Raw genomic sequence first — 23,636 nt, 5'->3', positions numbered from 1 at the left:
GTGTTGGCTGATCATTGGGAACCATTTGTTTTCACTGTTTGTAATTGCTAATGTGGGCCTGGTATTCAAATCACCTCTAAATGTGAGTCTCATATTCAGAAGCCCAGGTGTAGAAAACAGAAAACAAAAACAAAAACAAAAAAACAGAAGGAAAAAAACCCCACTCCCTTAATCATGTTGAATAACTAGATCGGATTCTGAAATGAAAGGAGTTGCAAGGCACAGTCCCTTTTTCTTTTACTTCTTATGAAGGCGTGAATTCCTAAGAGTTATATTTTACTCTTGAAAAGGAAAGTGGAGCCGATGAATAAGGAACATGGGAGTTGGGGGTACAGCTTAAGGGGTTAGAGAAGCTGTTACTGGGCTGTGTGCTTTGAAGTTGCACTCCCACGGACAGGGAGCCTGCCCAATTTTAGGCAATAGTAAGCTATCTTTGAATGAAGAAACAGCTCTGGACTGTATCAGAGAAAAGAGACCGTTTCTCTGATTTTGAGGGTGCTGGGGTTTTTTTTTTTTGCTGTTATTAATTTATTCCCTCGTTTGAAAGTTTGCAAACATAAAGTCACATAGTAAAGGGCTGCTAAAGTCTGTCTCCTTTACACTTAACCACAGTGCAACCTCCCCTCCAGATTGACTAGACAAGTATGTATGGAAACGTTTTGAAAACCGACGGTAGTGCAGACATATTACTAGCCTTAGTGATCTACATGTCAGTCTCTGCTTGCTAGTGTCCACTCATTCATCTCTAGTCCCAACATCTAGCTCCGAATAATCACTTAATAAATGAGTGACATTATTAAAAAAAAAAGGAAAAAAACACTGACAGATTAAAAACTGAAGGCTTTCTTTCTGCAAATATGTGCCCCTCCCCGTGAGACACTGTGTAGCTTTAAAAATCTTTTTCCTGCAAAGGCAAAAACAGAGCTTATATTTTTGTATCTAATTAAATGGAACTGTATTATTGTGTGGTTTTATTTAAGTCTTTATGATGTACCTGGATATTTTCAACATCAGTGTTTAAACATTATCCTCAATTTCTAACTACTGAAGGATAGTCTATAGTATCCACATAATGACATTTTTATGGTGATTTCCCTATTGAATGGGCATTTGGTTTTGTTTCTTTGTTTTTGTATCTGGTGTCTGATACTTCTGTAAAATAGATTCCTAGAAACGGTCCTGACTCTAAAAGCACATGTAATTTTTAATGTGACGCCAAACTGCCCTTGAAAAGAGCCTGTCTCAGTATCTGTCACCTTAATAGTGTATGATAATACCTACCCCCACATCCCACCAGCCTGGGTACCATTAAACTTCTTTCTTGTGTTAACTCACATTTAGTGGAGAAAATGACATTTATTGTTACTTTCATTTGTTACTGTATACTTTCTGAACATTGTACCTAAGTCCAAAATATATACTGTAATATAAAGGCAAGTAATGTATTTGATTTACTATTTATAAAACTGCTGTTGTTCTGTTTCCATTTTTTTTTAATTTCTGTTAAAGTATAATTTTTATATATAAGTATATTTTTTATATATCATAATTTATATAACTGTTATCCTATTGTTGAACATTTAATGTCTTTTCAATGCCTTACAAAAATCTCAGCTGTGAAAAACTCCTGTACACATGTTTTTTTCTCTTCTTTATGAATAATTTATTAAAATAAATTCCAGTTAGTGATATTACTGGGTCAAAGGTTTAACTTTTCATGACTCGGTAAAGATTGTTAAATTGCTTTACAAAAGTGATAATATCATTTTTTATGATCAGCAAGATCATATTACTACTGTAATAGATTCTTGACTAACTTTCTGAAGGATGTTAGGTTTATTCTACATTTATAACTTGTATAAGTTTACTTTCATAAATTGTGCTTTGTGGATTATATACACAGAATGCTGAGATATGTATTTATATTTTCCATGTTTAAAAAATGCCCACTTTATAATGCTAACTGAAAGCAACAGGATACACAATGAGGTATAAATTAAATATATCGAATTATATATATCTGACCAGTGGATAACTTTATTTTTTATGCCTTTGCGTTTTTTCCTAATTAACCACAGCATGTATTATACCCGGGCTGAATGTCTGTCGTATATTCTTGAGGTCAGAAGATCTGTCTGTTTCTTTTAGGAAATTTACCAGTGGTGTGGATCTTCTTGCAACAAGTACGAGCGCCTGAAGGCCAGCCAGGTTGCCATCGGCATTCGGGACAATGAAAGGAAAGGCAGAGCTCAGCTGATTGTGGTAGAAGAAGGGAGTGAACCATCAGAGCTTACAAAGGTATTATGAGTTGTGTGGGTTTTTAAAAGCTTGCATCTCTAAGCTGTATGTGTGAGCGTGTGAGTTAGATTTAATAACATCTCTGATAAAGCTCAGATTAGGTAAGAGGATGTATCAGAGTTTTCTAAGTCATGGTCCTAGGAGAATAGCGTATCACGACTGTTTTTCCCCACCATTGGAATGACTATCAAAGGAAGCCTTGTTCCCTATCTTCTGTGATATTCAAGGACTGATAGGTGGGCAACACCTTTGAGATTGACTGTAAGAAAATATTTTGGAAGAAAAACAATATTTATTTGAGCTTCTCACCTTTTTTTAAAGTAGTGATTTTTTTCAATTTTAGAATTAATTATTTCATTAAAAGAATGAAATAAAGTCTTATACCAGGAGATTAAATACACCAATATTTTAAATATTTCAATCATTTTAAACTAAGAATTATAGTTTAGGTAAGGCACTTATAATTTTAGGATAGTTGTTAAATTAACATGAATTATCTGTATGGCTCTTTACATCTCTGTCATTGACTTAATCAGTATACCAGTCCTGAACATTTAGTTGTGAACAGTTTTTCCCTTTTAAGAAAACGACAGTGAGTACCTGAGTCTAAATATTGTATATATTCCCTTAAGTAAGATTGTCAGTCAAAGGATATAATCATATTCAACTCGCTAAATACATATTGGTAAATTGATTCCCATTCATTTATTTAACAAATATTTATTGAATTCCTATATGAGCTAGGCCCTAAATATTTGTACCAATTGCTGCTTCCTTGCATAAGTACTGTGTTCCTTCCTGACTTTACAGAGCCCTGTCAGCATTTCCTATCATAATACCTTTTTGAATCTTCCCACTTTTCTCTTTGAGTTTTCATTTCTCTAATTTCCTAGGATATGACACCTTTTCCCCAAAGATTTTAGCCATTTGCATTTAAATTTTTCTAAAGACAGTTTTATAAACATGTATTTTTAATATTTTTTTATTTAGAGCAATTTAATGCATTAGAGTTACCTGATCCAATGCTAGGCTACATAATCCAGTAAATGAAAATTATATAATGGAATCATTTTATTGATTATAGTGTCTTTAAATTTTTTTACTTTAATAACCACTAAACACAAATTTTCACGTTAATGTTTTGGGAATAATTTGAATTCAATGGGAAGATGATCTCGGTATAATGCTAAGAGAAAGGATAGGCTGTAAAATTTTATGTGTAATATTATCTTAATATGAAAGTTTATATTATATAACTGTATATTCATATATACATTTAAATCTGGAAAGAAATATGCTGAAATATTACCAACATTATCAATAATGTCTTTGACTCTGGATATATGGCTTCTTATCTTCCTCTTCATTTGTGTTTTCAAAATGTATTATAATGGGTTCCTTTTATAATCAGAGAAAAAAGACCATCTGAAAAAATAAAATTAGGAATGGCTTACCTGGGTTTTCAGTAGTCAAAATTACATCACTAATAAATTAGACCTTGAAACTACTTACAGCAAATTCTTGATCTTTTCATATTTTTTAAAGACCTCTCTTCTGGAAATGTGATCATCATTTAAGTTATCTAATTCTCATATTGAGAAGCAAAAACCTATAAATAAGATGTATTTCTAATTGATTGTAACCCCTTGATTCAATAGCTATATTTTGATAGAAGTGGCCCCTGAAACACAATTGGTCCTTGCTGGGAGCTGGAGGGAGTGTTGCATTAACTGTCAGGCTAGCTTCTCCATGTCACCTTGGAAGTCCCTTAAACTCTCATTGTCTCTGGTTCCTCATTAGTAAAGTGAGGGTTAGACAAAGTGGCTTCTTGGGTCCTTTTAGGTTCCAATGATCTGTGATTGCACATGTTTAATTACCAATCACTTGAGTCTGTTCCAGAGAGTGAAGCTGCTGAGGCTGAGGGCCTTAACTGTGTGTATGTATTTTCCATGTCTTTGCTTGTTGGATTTCATTCAAAGTTCTGAGAAATAAAAGCTTAAGTATGACTGTATGATGCTGTTAAATTAAAACAAGGTAATGCAAATCTGAGGACAAAATTTTGTAAAAATGTAACTGATTTTAAAATATTAGAGATAGGAATAAGGGACATACTGTTTAATATAAAAATGCTTTGTTTAATATAAAAATGTTTTAGGGGATCTTTGTTTTCTAAAAATAACTCCTAGAAAATGCCTACTTTGTTTCTATTTAGTACATTCAATGTATACTGCGTTATGATCGACAGTTCTCACAACTGATCTGAACTGAATTTTCAGTGGAAGCCTTCTTTTTTTGTTGTTAAAAAGCATTCAATGGGAAGTTTTGTTTTTAGAAATGTTCTTTTGGAGCTTGATTACCTGGGTAAGTAGTTGTTTGATGAATTAAGTATGCACTTACGATCAACTAGTTTGACTTTTAGGCCTTCCTAATGTTGTACATGTAACAATAGAATTCAGAAAGTTTATGAACTTGGTTGGGGAAAAAAAATCACAGTTTCATTTTCACTAACCTCTTCATGAAAAATTTCTCCAGTTGTGAATGTAGTTAATAAACCACAGTAGCACGAGCAGAACCTGTGACTTTTCGGATTACATTGTAGGTATTGCAGATAACTTCAAAATATCATTTATGCTTATCACTATTTGGTAATTATGGCAGTTATTAGACTTGCTAGTCAATAATATTATGTAATGAGTATATGAAGGAGCTTATTTACTACTTTATCGTGTTTGTTTTTTTTAACATATATTTTGATTTTTGATGGTTATATTCTAATATAATTGGTTTTCATTGTAATAATATTTCATTTTAAACATTTAAAAAATACATTCATTAGTAGGGGTTCACAGACTTGGCAAAAATGGTCCAAAGTGGTCCATAGCACAGGGACAAAAAAGGTTACCTTGTTTAAGATGATGGAATGCCACTTTTTTTTTTTTTTTCTGAGATTCTAATGCAATTGTTGACTTTGCTAGAGGATTCTAAAAAAATCTTTCAGAATATCTTCTAAAATTGATCTTTTAAGTGACTCATTTTTAATGAGAATTTTAAAAATTTATTTCCCCAAACTTTGAAAGTCTATATATGAAGGTTGGTAATGGCTTGAACTCAAGGACTTTTCAACCAATTAAATGATGCAATTGTCATGACTCCATATTCAATGCTGAATTTTTGGAACATGTCTTTGTAACACATTCAAGTGATCAACACAGAAAATCATGAAAAGTAATTTTTCTGAGAGTCTTTTGAAAAATTGATGTTTATTTAGAGGTGGTTCAACTATCTATTGATCACAGTATTGTAATATTTTCACACTGCTTTCCTATGGCTTATCTCTAGGATGATCATACATTTATAATCCTTTAAAACCAAACACACTGGAGAGTAACAGGGTGTGCTAACCATACAGGACATCGCATGCATTAACAAGAACCGTCTGGGGAAACGGGATGTGTGGTCAGCCTCTTCTCTGTATCTTCAGCACTTTTAAAAGTCATATGCCTAAATAATGAAAGTGATACTATAAGCAAAGCTAATTAAAGCCTGTAACTAGGGTTGCATTTCCTCTGTGCTGATTTTCTCCTCTTTTTAAGCATATTTACCATGAAAAGCTGCATATAAATTATGTAAAGCTTTTTTTCTTGTTTTTTTTTTTTCTTTTCCTATTTAAAATAATCAGTGAATGTGAAGGAAAATCAAATATCTCAATAGCCCGAAGGTCTCAAACTTTCTTTGTTGGTTCTACTCATTCTCTAAACATCCGAAGGGAGGAAGAATGGTGAAGATGAATAATTTATCAGTATGTTTTATAGACTTTCATTTTTAAAAAGACAGCATCTTGCTATCTGTAGGGTAGATAGCAAAAAGAAGGAGCAAGTACTTTGAAACAACAACAAAGCAACTAACCTGGAAAGAGTTTTTTCTCAGTGTAATTTAATGAACTTGTTTAGCCCATAATCACTGTACATGCTATAGAAGGAATCCTGGCAGTAAAAATACTACAGGGAGATTATGAACAGATGCTGTGTTGTTGAACTGTTAGAGTTCTTGCTTCTATAAAAAGCACTAAGGCTCCCTGGAAAGTCATATGTACAATCATTATTTTAAATTTTGGATTAAAAGAGAAAACTGGAAAGAAAAATTAGAATGTCATATGATATTTAAGTCAGTCAGTGTTTATTGATCACCAGGTTGGTTCCCAATCAAGTTCAGAGGCTATATTTTATTGTCTGATGGAGAAGATAAGCATGCACTGAATCTGAAACATAGTCCAAGAGTAGGAACAGATTGTAAGGGTCCTCAAATGCTGGAAAGCATGGTCAGAGTGACACCATCAGAAGTTGAAAGATTTCTCATGATAAAACTCATGTATTTTATATTATTTAAAAAAAATTTTTTTTTGAAGTATAGATGATTTACAATGTTGCATTAATTTCTGCTGTACAGCAAAGTGATTCACTTATATATACTTTTTTTTCGTATTCTTTCCAATGTCACAGGATATTGGATACAGTTCCCTGTGCTGTATACGGTAGGACCTTGTAGTTTATCCATTCTGTATATAGTAGTTTACATCTGCTAACCCCAAACTCCCAATACATCCCTCCCAAACTTACGTATTTTAAACTGCATGACAATAGCATATAAGATAATCTCTAGAGGATCTCCCCATATAATAATTATGTTCATCTTGGTATTATAAGTCATAATTGCTTGAAAATAAGAAAATTTATTCAGTCATTCTTTTGACAAGTTGATTAGATATTCTTGATGGATATTTATATTTAAGATCTGAGTATCTTGTAAGTAAGATCTAGAGTTGAATTGTAGAAGTGTTTCTTAAATTATCTTTTAGAGGTGTCTGTTTAGACAAAGAATAAAATTTTAGTTATGTTTCCCCAAAGTACTTGGCCCAGCGAAATTTGTATCTTAATTATGATGCTACACTAAATTCCTTGAGGGCAAGGTACTGCCTTATTATCTGTGTAACTTTCACATCTCTAACTCATTGCTTGTTAATATGAAGATAATTAATACAATTAACCGTGAACTTTGAGGTACTACATAACCAATTACATTTGTCTTCCTGTTGCAAAGAGGATAGTATTGCTTTAAAACCTTTCCTGTGTTTTAGATGATAGTGTTGGCGAAGATATGAAGAAAGCCATATGACTGATTAACTTTTAAAACTGACAACATTGATATAGGAGCAGTTAGTGTTTAGATAAGCATAATCTATATATTCTGCTAGTCTTCTTTCTATAAATCAATAGTTAACAACTTACCTCCTGACAAGTGATAACCGAGTCTTGAGCTTATCTGCCTTCCCATGTATTAGGTAGATTGTATGTTCTCCAGGTGAGAATACCTAGTACAGGAAGAAATGGATAGCTGATGTCTAAAACTGTTCGTTCTGTGAAAGTGCAGGTCCCCAGGAGCTACATTTGGGTCTTGCCATCTGTAAAATCTTCCTTCCCAGGTCTAGTCACTTCCTCATTTAGTGTTCAGTAAAATTGGACACCATTTCAATTTTTGTTCACTTAGGGTCCAAAACCCTCTCCTCTCACTCTCTAGCACACATCAGTGCTGGCCACTCACCTTGACCACTTTGCGTGGCCACTGTCAGTAATCCTGGTGCTGCCTCTCCTGATGGCTGTGTTAAAAGTAATACACTCCATGAACTCTAAGAAACTGTAGAGATGTAGGGCTTTATCTTTGAAATCACCCTATATATTTATTTTTCTCCAATACTTTACATTAAAGGCTGGGGTACTAATGCTTCCCAAGGTTGTACAATTTGAATTTACAGAAAGTAAAAGCAGGAATGCTTTTGAATGTTTAATAATCTAAGCACTGGAATAGTCATATATTTTTATCACATAAAGTAAAAGATGAAGAAAAAGCAAGTTAGAATTTGCAAATTTATAATTCTGTTGACATGCCATGAAGCTTCTTTGTGGACATGTTTGCTTTCATAGCATAATCTTGAGTTTACTGGATTTATATGGAATTATATATTAATCTTTTAACTAAAATAATATTGTATATTTGAATCAAGCTTGATCATTTTGAAAGTGATACAACAGAGAATAGGAGAAACTTTATTTTCTGGGGGTAATTTTTGATTAAATATATCAATCCCCATTTATCTTTGTAGAATAGTGTCAAATGAACCAAAGAAGTACAACTAATAGAAATTGGGAGCGATTTTGAAAATCCCCTCATGACAGTTTTGGAACAACGAGTGTGTAATTTTTTAAAGGGTCTAAAGATGTACGCTGCTGCTGCTAAGTCACTTCAGTCGTGTCTGACTCTGTGCAACCCCATAGACGGCAGCCCACCAGGCTCCCCCATCCCTGGCATTCTCCAGGCAAGAACACTGGAGTGGGTTGCCATTTCCTTCTCCAATGCATGAAAGTGAAAAGTGAAAATGAAGTCGCTCAGTTGTGTCCTACCCTCAGCGACCCCAGGGACTGCAGCCTACCAGGCTCCTCCGTCCATGGGATTTTCCAGGCAAGAGTACTGGAGTTAGGTGCCATAGGGAAATAGTATAAATAAGAACAAAAATCACAGGTTTTTAGTGTCAGAGAATAAACATGGGTATTTTGAACTCGTTAAATGTAAAACACAAAGTTGTTTTGGGGGTTTATAACACACACACACCCACACCCACACACATACATCACTCATTAAAGTAGTTTCTGTTGCTCTCTTGTGTGTGTGCTCAGTCACTAAGTCGTGTCCAGCTCCTTGTGACTCCATGAACTGTCGCTCACCAGGCTTCTCCGTCCATGGGATTTTGCAGGAAAGAATACCGGAGTGGGTTGTCATTTCCTTCTCTGGGGGTCTTCCTGACCCAAGGACCGAACCAGCATCTACAGCAGTGGCAGGCAGATTCTTTACTGTCTGAGCCACCTGGGAAGCACCTCTCACCCTCTTAATTCCTTGTTAGTCACAACTTTATGCTTTGCGAGGATGGAAATCTGAGTTGCGTAAGATGTTAGTTTGGTCAGTAGGCACAGTGAACATATTAACACTAAGAGACAACAGAAAACGTTTTGTTAGAGCAATGTGCTTGTTAGAGAAGTACACTTCTCTACACTTCTTGTTAGAGAAGTACACTTCTTGTTAGAGAAGTACACTTCTCTTTGTGTGCTATCCAAGTAGCTTTAGCTTCCTTGTTTACCCCTCCTTTATTTTCCAGCCTCTTTTAGTTCTTGGGAAATTGAACAATGTCTTACATACTTTGGAATTTCCTAGTCATGTCGCGTGGTATCTGGCACACCAGAGAAGTTCACCAGAATTTGTTGTATGATTGAAATAACATTGTTATGAGAGCCATGTGGTCCATTTATGGGTTTGCCATTCAAAGATTTTTGAGGTAAGAGGATTCAAAATATTTGCCACTCTCTCTAGAGTAATCCTCTTATTACATATTAAGTAGACAGGAAGTGTCAGAGGTACCAGCAAATAGAAATCTTTCCTTTTCTTCTCTCTGTTGCAGTACACTTAAATTATCCCCCATTTTTGCTTTACAATAAATGATACTTAGTACACACACCAAATCAACAGAATTATAGTGAGAAGTAGGGCATGCTGCACGGTTATGCTTCTAAGAGCATTACAGTTGCTGTAGCTACTTGTATCTACCACTTACTGATAGCTTATTTCATGTGCCGGGCACTGTTCAAGGCGCTGTTCATTTGTTATTTATTTTAATGAGTATTTTTATTGGATGTGTGCTCAGTTGCTTCAGTTGTATCCAAATCTTTGTGCCCCTATGGAATGCAGCCTGCCAAGCCCTTCTGTCCTTGGGATTCTCCAGGCAAGAATACTGGAGTGGGTTGTCACGCCCTCCTCCAGGGGATCTTCCCGACCCAGGGATCAAACCCGGGTCTCCAGCACTGCAGGCAGATTCTTTACCTCTGAGCCGCCAGCAAAGAAGACCCTGTCTAGTATTTAATTCAGATACCCACTTTGTTCCTCATTGGCTCATCCAGTGGGGGCAGTTGAAATATTCTGAACAAAGATAAGAAATATAGTAAAAGTATAGCTAACCAGATATACTACAGGAAGATGATTTTTCAAATAATTTACTTTATCACACCAAAGTTCAACATAAAGATTCGTGACCTTACTAATAAGATGTCACTTTATATAGTCAATCCAAGCTAATACTACTTGGCAAGCTTTTTTGAATGAGGTAATTTCTCCTTTAGTTTGTAGCTGAAGTGAGGGAAGAGTGATAAGCCCTATCAATAGGATAATGCAGTTCCAAGACAGATGGCCTGTATGGAAGGGTGGCTCTTCCCTATATCTGAATTGATAAACTAACACGAATATTACACTAGAATGGCATGTTTCTAGTTTCTCTATTAGTTTTATCTCTCCTCATGTTTGCTGTGACATTAGTGATTATATATATATGTGTATATAAATATATATATATATATATATAGTAATAAAAGAACTGATAGTAAGACTGTATTTCTTTTGGCAGTTTCAGGTGATTTCTTCTTGTCCCTGTGCTAAGAATTAGCCAGACACAAATATTGAAGGGCGAGATCTCTGAGATTCAGTGATTCATAACTCCTTGACATTTTCATTTTGTAAATTAAATATTAAAATATAGAAGAATAATTTCATCTTGTCCTCCTTTACACGGGTAAGGGCAAACGGTTCACTAGTTGGCTGAATTTTCTGTTCACTTTTTCTTCTTTCTAGCTGCATTTTTCTTTAGATAATGCAAGTGCTTCTTGTCAAGCACACAAAAATTCAATAACCTAAAAAACAAATTTGTCATGGATTTTATTTGCTGCAGAGGAGGTAAAACAAGCAGCACCAGGACAAACATCCAGGGCCCACTTGCAACTGGCATTCTTATATGGGCTGTACATGGATAAGCTGGTTTATGAAAGGTTGTTGCTGAACCACGAAAAGACGCCGGGATTCTTGGCCTCCGAAAGAGAAGAATTCAGTCCGAGGCCAGGGACGAGGCTTAATCACTCAGAGCTTTTGTGTAATAAAGTCTTATTTAAGTATAAAAGACATAGAGAAATCTTCTGACATAGACATCAGAAGGGGGCAGAAAGAATACCCGCCTGCTAGTTTTTAGCTGGATATTATATAGTCACTGCTGCTAAGTCACTTCAGTCGTGTCCAACTCTGTGTGACCCCATAGACGGCAGCCACCAGGCTCCCCCGTCTCTGGGATTCTCCAGGCAAGAACACTGGAGTGGGTTGCCATTTCCTTCTCCAGTGCATGAAAGTGAAAAGTGAAAGTGAAGTCGCTCAGTCATGTCCAACTCTTAGCGACCCCATGGACTGCAGCCTACCAGGCTCCTCCATCCATGGGATTTTCCAGGCAAAGTACTGGAGTGGGGTGCCATTGCCTTCTCCAATATATAGTCACTAGCAGTCTGTTAATGAAAGAAAGGAATGTCTTAAAACTCAGAATGGCATCAAGCCCCTCATCCAAAAGATGTATTTTGGGATAATCTTGGCACCAGGGTATCATCCCAGGGCCATAAAATGGTTGACTTGAATCTTGTAGAAAGGCAGATTACCATACAAATAGTTTCGTTTACACAGATTAGGGGGACAATGTCTGAGTATAACAAACTGGTTTGTCAAGTTGGTTCTGAGCCATGAGGCATTAGGGACTTGAAGACAGAGTCTGGGATAAATGCATAGTATATTAACATAGCTTAAGACAAACATTTCCATAAGAAAAATGCATTGGTTAACTCAAGGTTTGAGAAAGGTTAACTTCAGGTGAACCAGGTGTCATTATGGCAGCACAGTATTTTAAGAAGAACCTCCTTTTTAAATTTGTATAGAGAAGGGAAAAAAAAACATATCACTGGTTTGTTTCCTCCTGCCACTTAAAAGAGAGATAAAAAATGTCTGACACTTGCAGCCTATTTCCTCCATTTGGAGACCCCTGGCCTTCCTGCCTGTTATCCCCTCATTTACTTCATAAATAGCCCTATGAAATGGATACATTTACTATCCCCTGTCTTGGTTTATGTTCCTCAAATGCCTATTTGGGGAAAAGGACTTGGGAGCAGATTGTTATTTGGAAGATGATCCTGGAAGCACAGAGTAGGAGTGAAATGCAGCAATAGTTTGTTAGTAAGTTACTGCTACAGGCAACTGGGACCTAGTCCTAGAGGGACCCTCTGAGAAACTATATGGAAAACACTTCAGAACTGGCCCACTGAAGGCTGAGGTGGCTGCAGAATTTAGCTGGTAACTCTTATTCCTCATTGGTTGAGGGTCACCCCTTGGGTATTAACTCTCCAGAACCTCCAGCTGCCTTGTGTGTGGGTATGGTACAGCTTTGTGGCCAGATCATGCCATCAGATAAGACAGCAGAAGGCTTTGGTCTTTAAGGAATTACTTGCTGATGAGCCTGGGGGTAGACCCAGGCAAGATGGGCAAAACACCAATAGCATCTCTGCATCCTCACTCTATGAAGAAAGTCACAGAGGGCCTATGTAACTTGCCCACGTGGGTTGGGAATAGGATGTCTGTGGTTCACAGATCATGGCAGGTTTTCATTCCATGGCAGATCTTAAACATGCAGAGAGGTGGGACCCACATCTGTTGATCTTCCAAAATTTTGCTATGCATTTTTGACAGCCATACCTGTTTTGTGTATTCCATACTGAAAGTGTTAGCTTTTGTAGCATAATTTTTTGTGCTCAATAGGCTGGCTTGACCCTTTATTTTATATCACTTAGGATTAGAGTGCAACCTTTCATCCATATTATAGAGGCATTAGGTGCAGGGTAATTGGGGTAGACATTTTCTTTGAAAGAAAATACATTGTTTTAATGTGAGTATAAAAGGTAGGCAGATATTTTTCAAGCACCTCAGAGTACATGAAAGCCGTTTTGAATTTGCTCAGTTGAATGTTGGTGTTTGGGAATTTTCTTTTTTTTTATTTTTAAAATTTCCTAGCACCAACATTTAACTGAGCAAATTCAAAATGGCTTTCATGTACTCTGAGGTGCTTGAAAAATATCTGGTTTTCTGAATTAAGTAAAGAGGAACTTTCACAACTCTCTTGTCATAAAACTCTACCTAATCTGTTTAAGTTTTATATGTAACTCAGGTTTATTTATTTCATTTAATCATCATCATAACTGTGAGTGGTAGTAATTATTATACCATTTGAAATATGAGAATAAGGTCACGGAGTCATTTAGTTGTGGGTCCATCCAGCTCAGATTGTCTAATATTAGTAAGAGAAGGGATTGTGAAAAAGACAAGGGTGGAGGATGCTCATTGTGAAGCATGAAGATTAGGAACCATAAAGACCAATGATGAAAGCGTGCATTCAAGCACTGGTCAGGTAGAAATATCCAAATGGGTTTGAGATCTTACAGGAAAAAGGTCTAATAATCCCCAGAAGGAGCAGAAAGCCTAGAATCTTTCAGATTTGACTCAGGGCAACCTCCAGAGCACCAGCCTATGTTAATTTGTCCACAAGATTAATTCTTTTTGTCAAGATATGGCTTCCCAGGTGGCACTAGTGGTTAAGAACCCACCTGCCACTGCAGGAGATGTAAGAGACGTGGGTTCAATCCCTGGATTGGAAAGATCCCCTGGAGAAGGAAATGGCAACCCACTCCAGTGTTCTTGCCTGGAGAATCCCACGGACTGAGGAGTCTGGAGGGCTGCAGTCCTCTGGATTGCAAAGAGTTGGACACGACTGAAGTGACTTAGCCCGCATGCATGTGACAGTCAGAAATGCTCGGCAGACTTGTCCTGATGGTGAAGATGAGTGAGCCATGCTACCAAAGCTGATACCACTAAAGGTTTAAATTGTATCACTGTACCCAGCCCAGAGTCTCTCCAAATACACAGTGCTAGGGCTTCATTCAGAATCTCTGGGGCTGGGGTTCAAACTTGAGTGTTCTTTATTATAACTCCTAGGTGGTTCTAGTATGCAGTCAGCGGAAAACAGCTGCTCTAGTTTAGTAAGTTGACATTCTGGCTTATATATTTTAATAACTTGGGAGTTATGTTTCCATGTTAAAGAAAGTCATGTTAGCTTTATGTAGTAGCACTTTGTGGATTAGCTTTCTATATTATAATCATTTATGAGTTAACTTTCTCATGATGTTGACTCCCTGAATATAATCTCTACAGTGTGGTTATTACAGTAATGCTGAGGTTCAGGTCTCCATCATGATCAGTTCCCCTGGCCACAGTGTTCTCTGCATCCTCCTGAGCTACATGGTCAAATGAAGCATGCATTTGACGTGTGAGACACAAGTGGCTATTTAGGTTTTGGTTTAAATTAGCTAAAATTAAATAACACTTAAAATTTAGTTACTTGGTGACATTCACCACATTTTAGGTGCTCAGTAGCTACAGGTAGCTAGTGACCACTGTATTGGATCACACAGATATGAAACATTATAGTCACAGAAAATTCTACTGGACAGCCCTAGCGGGATAATGAAACGAAGCTCTCTTGTAGACACTCATTTCACTTTTGTCCTTTTATCCAAACAGGTATTTCACATGCTTTCCCTCGGTCTAAAATACCTTACCCACTATTTGATGTATTAAATTACCCTTTATATGACTTACCAGTAAAGGGATAAAGGTGTTTTAGAGGTGGGGAAGTACATCAGTGAGAGAGAGCAGGAGGGCAAATGTTGGACTGTTTCCATATTAGGTGGAGCTGGCTACAGGAGGGTGCCACTTTTCTCGGAATTGCCTGTCATTCTATATGAGTGTTTCTTCCCTGTTATCAAATATTAGTCTTATCAAAGACATAAACTGTCTCGAAGTAAGTAAATATACCGAAACTATGAGGCTGTACTTCACTTGAACAATTTCTTTCTATTTACCATATGCTTGCACTGTATTGATCTTTTTTCCAGTTAGGGAAAGGAAATAAAACACAAAACTACTGAGCAGTTAAAATTTTAGCTCTTAGAATGCAGAAACTTACTCTGTTTTTAGTGAAAAAAGAAGCAGAGCCATTTACAGTAAAATAATTAAGGTAAAAACAATGCCATGTCTCATTCTCTTAAAAGCACTGCAGTAGGAGTTGGAATTCCAGGGGGTTAGTTACATCCTTGCTTCAGTGTTTTTAAGACCTGGGCCTAAGGCACACTCCTAACTCATTTTCCTAATCTTGAGATGAAATTGGGTTGAGAAGTACATAAGACCCTCTGTTTAACACCGTAGGACTTGACACCAGTGTAAATAATTTTTATCCCAGGTGATTTGGAGTTTGAGTTATGTACTGTTCTTCTTCCAGGCCACATCATTATCTCTTCTTTTCTTATTATTTACTTTAATTTCTTACTGTAAAGTGTCCAAATATCTTGAAGTTTCTGTTGAATATCAAAGGAGGGAAAATGGATCTTGTATGAGCTAGATTGCAAATGTTGGAATTTTGTATCCAAAATAGATGGCTCTGGCTAAAAGCTTTAAAATAAATAAATACAATTGCAAATGTGAGAAGTCAGTAAGGATTATGAAAGGATAGCAAAGTTTTCCTTAACTGCTTGATCCTTTCTAAGAAAACAAATTTACACATAGGCCAACTTATTCTTTAAACAAAGTTGCAGTGGATCTTACAAAAGAAACAGGCAAGATGCTGAGGATGGTCTTGGCACAGGTCATGAAAACCTAGAAATTCTGAAGATCGGGGATTGTGAATATAGAGCTGGGTTGTGTGTTTGCTTTAATAATTTAATGTAAATGTCTCCTGAGTTGTTTTGAATTGAGCTCCTCTTGAAGGCAAAGAATAAACAGCAGAAAAGAAAGTCCAGGCAAAGAACAAAATTGTATTTCCACAAATTTCCAACCTCTTTAATATACTTGGAGTCGTGTTTTACATTGTTAAGCATTTCCATTATGTTACTGATAAAAAGAGAGGAAAAGATAGAGATATGCCCATTTTTGTATTCACATCCCATCTGTAACAAATTAGGTCCTCATCTGTAACAAACTAGTCCCTGTGATCTTTGGAGCTACTTCATTTCCTAGCTGAAAACTTAAGAACCCTGGGCCCCTGCTAGCTCCTTCTAGGTCTTTACATTAACAAGTGCTTCTTTGGTCAAAATGCCTAGAGCTGTTAGGGATCCAGTAATATTTACTCTCCTTTGATGAACTGAGGGAATAAGGCTGAGACAGAAGCCTGAGGTAGTCAGGCTTCCCTGTTGGCTTAGTTGGTAAAGAATCTGCCTGCAATGCAGGAGACCTGGGTTTGCTCCCTGGGTTGGGAGGATCCCCTGAAGAAGGGAATGGCAATCCACTCCAGTATTCTTGCCTGGGAAATCTCAGGGACAGAGAAGTCTGTTGGACTCTACAGTCCATGGAGTCACAAAGAGTCAGATACGATTTTGCGACTAAACCACCATCACAAAGTTAAAATGAAGTGGTAATTAGTTTAAGTAAGGCGATGGCAACCTACTCCAGTACTCTTACCTAGAAAATCCCATGGACGGAGGAGCCCGGTGGGCCGCAGTCCATGGTGTAGTGAAGAGTCAGACTCGACTGTGTGACTTCACTTTCACTTTTTACTTTCACGCTTTGGAGAAGGAAATGGCAACCCATTCCAGTGTTCTTGCCTGGAGAATCCCAGGGATGGTGGGCATACATTTTGCATACATTTTAATTATACATTTTAATTATTTCTTTAGAATAAGCTACTAGAATAGAAGGATTGAATCAAATGATAGGCATCCTTTTTTTTTTTCCTATCCAAGTCATTTATTTGAAATGCCATCATATTCCTTAATGTGTATTTATATGCATATGTTGACACGAATTACCTTACACATGAGAGTAAATAGAGTACAGTGTTGGTGGTATAGTGGTGAGCAGAGCTGCCTTCCAAGCGTGAGTAGACATAGTTGGTGGAGGAACTCTTTCTTATCTATGACCTGTATTTTTTAAAAACATTATGCAAGCGCTGTTGATGCCACACATGCATTTTTCTGAAAATTTATTAAATATTCTTCCATATCTTTAAAATAAAATTATAAAAGAAGTGGCCACTGTTCATAGTTTAATTTATGAAGTTTGCTTTTAATAATTTAGTAGCATACCTGGCTAAACTATATGTATACAGAGAAACGTGCTGTGCATGGCTGTGACTTTCAGAAGGTAAACAGATGGGTTTTTTTGTGTTAGGATATGTGTTTAGTGGACTTTTCACGTATCTTGTGAAGTATGGTCAACAGAGTAGGCTGGATAGGCCATGCTTTTAAGGTTTTTGTCACTGTTCATCACTTTGAAGAATGTTCCTTCTCACCAGAATGCCTGGTAGAATACTGAATTTTTCCCAACACTGGATATTGTCAGTTTTTTCCTAACCTCTGATGATTTTGTGGATAAAAAAGTATCATGGTTTTACTGTTTTACATTTTTTAGTAGCTCTTCCATGTTTGTTTTATCTTTTTTAAGGGCTATTTGCTCCCACAACACTGACAGATGAAAGAACTCTCTTTCAGCCTGTAATGCCCACAGCATAGGCAGAACCAAGAGGAAAGGGGAGTAGGCAGATGGGACTCTGAGGAAAATGAAAGCTATGCAGACAGGAAGGGAGAGTACCCCACCCATTGTGTATAGGATGAGTGTTGCACGCTGTATTTGCTGGCATTATTCTGATCAGAATGGGAGAAATAAACATGACAATAAATAGAAATATACAATCCCTGCTATGAAGCACCCTCTGCTTCATCTCCAACAACAAGTCCTAAACAGTGAAGTGAAGACTTTTGGATATAGCTTGGAGAGACAGCACAGCCTGTTAGTTAAGAACACATACTCTGGAGTCAGAGTTCAAATCTGGACTTTGTCACCTACTAGCTGCATGAACTTAGTCTTGTTTCTTCAAGCGTAAAATAGGATAATGAAAGTGCCACCTCATAGCTTGTTATGAATATGAAACAATTTAATAAATGTAAAGTGCTTAGAAAGGTGTCTGGTACACACTGATATATAAGCATTGGTTATATTAAGTGTGGGACATTATGGGCACTTGAAAAGTTGTAGTTGAATACATGCAACATAATAAAAAGCAATAAATAGATAAATGCATTCCACTACATGGTGTTTAGACAAGTGGGGTACTATCATTAATGGATAATTTTCAAAGAAATAAAATCAATCGCAGACAAGTATAAAATAACCCATGTCAAGAAAATTGGAGATATCAAGGAAACATTTCATGTAAGGATGGGCATGATAAAGGACGGAAACAGTAAGGACCTATTAGAAGCAAAAGAGATTAAGAAGAATACAAGAATACACAGAAAAACTACAAAAAAAGTCTTAATGACCTAGATAACCATGATGGTATGGTCACTCACCTAGAGCCAGACATCATGGAGTCTGAAGTAAGGTGGGCCTTAGGAAGTATTACTACGAACAAGGCAAGTGGAGGTGATAGATTTCCAGTTGAGCTATTTCAAATCCTAAAAGATGATGCTATGAAAGTGCTGCATTCAATATGTCAGCAAATTTGGAAAACTCAATAGTGACCACAGGACTGGAAAAGGTCAGTTTCATTCCAGTCCCCAAAAAAGGGCAATGCCAAAGGATGGTCAAACTACCACACAATTGTGCTCATTGTACCTCCTAGGAAGATTATGCTCAAAAGCCTTCAAGCTAGGCTTCAGCAGTATGTGAACTAAGAACTTCCAGATGTACAAGCTGGATTTTGAAAAGGCAGAGGAACCAGAGATCAAATTGCCAACATTTTTTGGATTATAGAAAAAGCAAGGGGATTCCAGAAAAATAGCTACTTCTGCTTCATTGATAACTTGAAAGCCTTTGACTGTATGGATCACCACAAACTGTGGAAAATTCTTAAACAGATGGGAATGCCAGGCCACCTTACCCGTCTCCTGAGAAACCTTATAAAAGATTTTATTTTGCTGGACTCCAAAATTACTGTGGATGGTGACTGCAGCCATGAAATTAAAAGACACTTGCTCCTTGGAAGAAAAGCTATGACAAAATTGGACAGTATTAAAAAGCAGAGACATCACATTGTCGACAAAAGTCCGTATAGTTGAAGTTACAGTTTCCAGCAGTCATGTATGGTTATGAGAGTTGGACCATAAAGAAAGCTGAGTGCCGAAGCATTGATGTTTTTGAACTGTGGCATTGGAGAAGACTCTTGAGAGTCCCTTGGACTGCAAAGAGATCCAGCCAGTCAACCCTAAAGAATATCAACCTTGAATATTCATTGGAAGGACTGATGCTGAAGTTGAAACTCCAATCCTTTGGCCACCTGATTCGAAGAGCCAACTCATTAGAAAAGACCCTGATGCTGGGAAAGATTGAAGGTGGGAGGAGAAGGGGACGACAGAGGATGAGATGGTTGAATGGCATCACTGACTCAATGGACATGAGTTTGAGTAAACTTTGGGAATTGGTGAAGGACAGGGAAGACTGTTGTGCTGCAGTCCATTGAATCACAAAGAGTCAGACATGACTGAGCAGCTGAACAACAACCAGAATCTCAGCCTCAACACGTAGCAGTGTGTAAAACAATCTCTTTGCTTCATTGGGTATCAGTGACCTTTTCTGTAAAATGATAAGAGTATCTGGTTCACAGGAGCTCTTATAAGGTTGAAATTAACATGTGTCTAAAGCTCCTGACCCAATGTGTGACTCATAGGAGACATTCAATAAGTGGTAGCTATTACTATGCTGAACAGTATTGTGCTAATTATAATTAGCTGAATCAACCAAAGAGTAATTGTTCGGTTTTGCTTCTGCCACACCGCGTCAACCTAGGTGACAGTTACATGCAGCATTATGTACCGCCCTGGGGAAGGAAAGTGCATGGCTGCCGGGAAACATGGAAAACATCAGCCTGATTAGAGGAGGTTACTTGGTAGATGCTGGGAAATAATGCCGAGTACGTTACATCCAGCCTCTGGAGGTGCCTTGGAAACCAAGCAGAGGAGCTGGGGCTCTGTCAGTAGCATCCAGTTCAAAATCATCTGCAGATTTCTGGTGCATGCCTGTGTGCTAAGTCGCTTCCACTGTGTGTGACTCTTTGCAACCACATGGACTGTAGCTCACTTGGCTCCTCTGTCTGTGGGATTCACCAGCCAAGAATACTGGAGTGGGCTACCATGCCCTCCTCCAGGGGATCTTCCCAACCCAGGGATAGAACCCACTTCTCTTATGGCTCCAGTATTGGCAGGTGGGTTCTTTACCGCTAGTGCCACCTGGGAATCCTGCAGATTCCTGGGTTTCACCTCAAATCCACTGTAACAGCTGGCAGTTGGGAATCTGTATTTTATCAAGTTACCCAGATGTTGCTTGAGCACATTGAACCTTAAGGATCACTACTGCCAGGCTTCCCTGAGGGCTCACTGATTAAAGAATCCCCCTGTCAACGAAGGGGACATGGGTTCCATCCCCAGTCCAGGAAAATTCCTCATGCCTTGAGGCAGCTGAGCCAGTGTGCCACAACTACTGAGCCTGTGCTCTAGACTCTGGGAGCCGCAACTACTGAAGCCCACGCGCCCTAGAGCCGTGCTCCACAACGAGAGAAGCCACGGTAACGAGAAGCCTGTATACCCAACTAGAGAGTAGCCCCTTGCTCTCCGCAACTAGAGGAAAGCCCGGGCATCAGCGAAGACCCAGCACAGCCATAAATAAATAAATAAAGCAAAAAAATTGAAAAAAAAATCACTATTGCAGGTAAAAGGTGTAAATCTTATCTGGAGTCATCTTCTTGAAACGCTGAAGTAAAGTGAAATAAGGAGTCTTCCAGCCACTGTAAAGAATAACTTTCTGGATGAAAAGATGGATGGGGCCCTGAAGGCAGGAGGGAATTGACCCGAGTAGGCATAACCTGTGACTTGGGTGATGAAGAACTTCACTAGGGTGGAGGTTAATGTAGACAGGGATCAGAGACTTTCAACATCATCAGTAAAGAGGGAGAATTTAATGACTGAGCAGCTAAGAGATTCAAAAAGAAGGACAGCAGGTATTCAAAACTGATGTCATGATTGTAAGTCCAGGTGGAGAGAGGAATAGAGATTCACTGACAGGGATGGAGAATGGTCAATTTTGTGGAAAGGTAAAGTTACGCCTGGAGCATGTTAGAGGATGGTGGTACTTTTAAGTGGAAACTTACAGGAACTAACTGAAGGAAAGGGGAGGACTCCAAGCTGGAATGACAGGTCTTGGTTTAGGTGAAACTTTCAAGGAGCATTCTCAGATAAGATTTCTCTGCTTCAGTATTAAATATGTCCTTTAACCCAAACTATTGATTCCAAACTACTGTCTTCATTGGAGTAGAACTTTAAAAGGGTATATGACATCTTTCACTGCTCTTATAAGGAATACATATTTCTAACCAAGATAAAATTGTTATAAAAAAAGCAATTTTGATTGCGTTTTAACTTTTGTTTGATCCTACTTTTAGCAAAAGAAGAAAACTATATTGCAATCATTTAGTATGTTCAATAATTAAAGGATTTTATGGATCATTGTGTAGGCAAAAAGATGGGCATATTCCCAGAGGAAAATAAGTCTTTAGTATATTTCTAAACTCGAGACTGTGCTGTACTCATGCATAGGTTAGAATTTAAGCTTTTATTGTTGTCTGGTATTCAGCAGTATGTATTTTCATACAGTATATTTGTAAGGAATACTGACTGTAAAACACATTATGCATGGAATTTCATTGTATATTAAATATTTATTAAATCTAAATGAATAGCATCTTTGCATTTTTAAACTTGCATTTATATTTGTGTTATAAAACTCATATCGTTTTGAATACATTTATATTTGATTCCTGTTCTTAACATACTATGATACTTATGTCAGTTAATTAAATTCATTAATTAAGGTCTTTATGGGCATTTTGGGGCATGATTTTAGTGTACAGAAATTCAGAGCAGATCCAAATGTATTTTCTACAAAATGCTTTCTTAAACTTTTGGATTGCATCAGGTGTGCAAAGAGTACATAAGCACATTCATTCATTCAACATTCATTTGTTCTGTGTCAAAAATGCAGCAGGAAGCAAAGCATATGATTAACTGACATTTCATCTAGCCTAGCCTATATCAATAATAATAATAGTACCCTACCCTCAAATAGTAATTTTGCCCAAGACTTTGTTACAATAAATTAGTAAAACCTATAGATTGCTTGTAGAAACAGAGGTTATGGAAGATATTTTGTTGCACAGCTGAACTTAGAACTCATATTTTAATTAATTCCTACTAGTTTTCAATAATGGAGAATGCAATGGCACCCCACTCCAGTACTCTTGCCTAGAAAATCCCATGGACGGAGGAGCCTGGTGGGCTGCAGTCCATGGGGTCGCTGAGAGTCAGACACGACTGAGCGACTTCACTTTCACTTTTCACTTTCATGCATTGGAGAAGGAAATGGCAACCCACTCCAGTGTTCTTGCCTGGAGAATCCCAGGGACGGGGGAGCCTGGTGGGCTGCTGTCTATGGGGTCGCACAGAGTCGGACACGACTGAAGCGACTTAGCAGCAGCAGCAGCAGTTTTCAATAATACGGAGACCTACACTTTCAAGTTTGGGATTTCACTTTCTTGAAAGTTCACATCACCAGCAAACTCAGTGTTTGTTTACTTAATGCTGTCGATTGATTTGACCTGTGGGAGAAGGCCAGTTTAGTATGATTGGTGAGAAATGTCTGAGCCTTGTCATTTCAGTTGCTAATATTTTATAATCTATGACTTAGGAATCTTTTTTTCAAACTTTGCGCCATTAATAAGAGGTCTTTATCTTTTTATCTGTACTCTTTTTTCCAGGTATTAGGGGAAAAGCCAAAGCTTAGGGATGGAGAAGATGATGATGACATCAAAGCAGATATAACTAATAGGAAAATGGCTAAACTCTACATGGTGAGTTCACTGGTAGGAAGTTCTGTTGTTTTTATTGGACAGGATGGTGCTGGGGAGACCTGCTGGGGAGGGACTGTTTGCCACAGATGACAATGCTCCTCGTTGCTCTCAAAGAGAAATGTGTGGGAAGAATTTGTTCTTTGCTTTAACACAGTTATTTAAAACTCTTATTTCTATTACTTTTAAAATTTTTATTAAAAACAACAAATAATTTGCTGTGATTTAAATTAAAAAATTATATATATTGTTGCTGTACTAGTTTGCAACAGTTCAGTTCAGTTCAGTCACTCAGTTGTGTCCGACTCCTTGTGACCCATGGACCACAGCACGCCAGGCCTCCCTGTCCATCACCAACTCCCGGAGTTTACGCAGACCCACGTCCATTGAGTCGGTGACGCCATCCAACCGTCTCATCCTCTGTCGTCCCCTTCTCTTCCCACCT

General features: G+C 37.6%; 1 protein-coding gene across 1 annotated transcript in view; it reads left to right on the top strand.

The window, feature by feature from the left end:
• SCIN (scinderin) overlaps positions 1–23,636 on the top strand; it is a 77,945-nt gene that overhangs the window by 25,179 nt on the left and 29,130 nt on the right. The window contains exons 4-5 of the mRNA XM_027540046.1: positions 2,149–2,298; positions 23,102–23,194. Coding sequence (XP_027395847.1) covers positions 2,149–2,298; positions 23,102–23,194 — 243 coding nt within the window. The remainder of the gene's footprint in view (positions 1–2,148; positions 2,299–23,101; positions 23,195–23,636) is intronic.

Source organism: Bos indicus x Bos taurus, chromosome 4 (genome assembly GCF_003369695.1).
Source record: "Bos indicus x Bos taurus breed Angus x Brahman F1 hybrid chromosome 4, Bos_hybrid_MaternalHap_v2.0, whole genome shotgun sequence".
Taxonomy (NCBI): Eukaryota; Metazoa; Chordata; class Mammalia; order Artiodactyla; family Bovidae; genus Bos; species Bos indicus x Bos taurus.
Note: the sequence above shows the minus strand (reverse complement) of the source record. Positions and strands in the feature narration are given on the sequence as shown.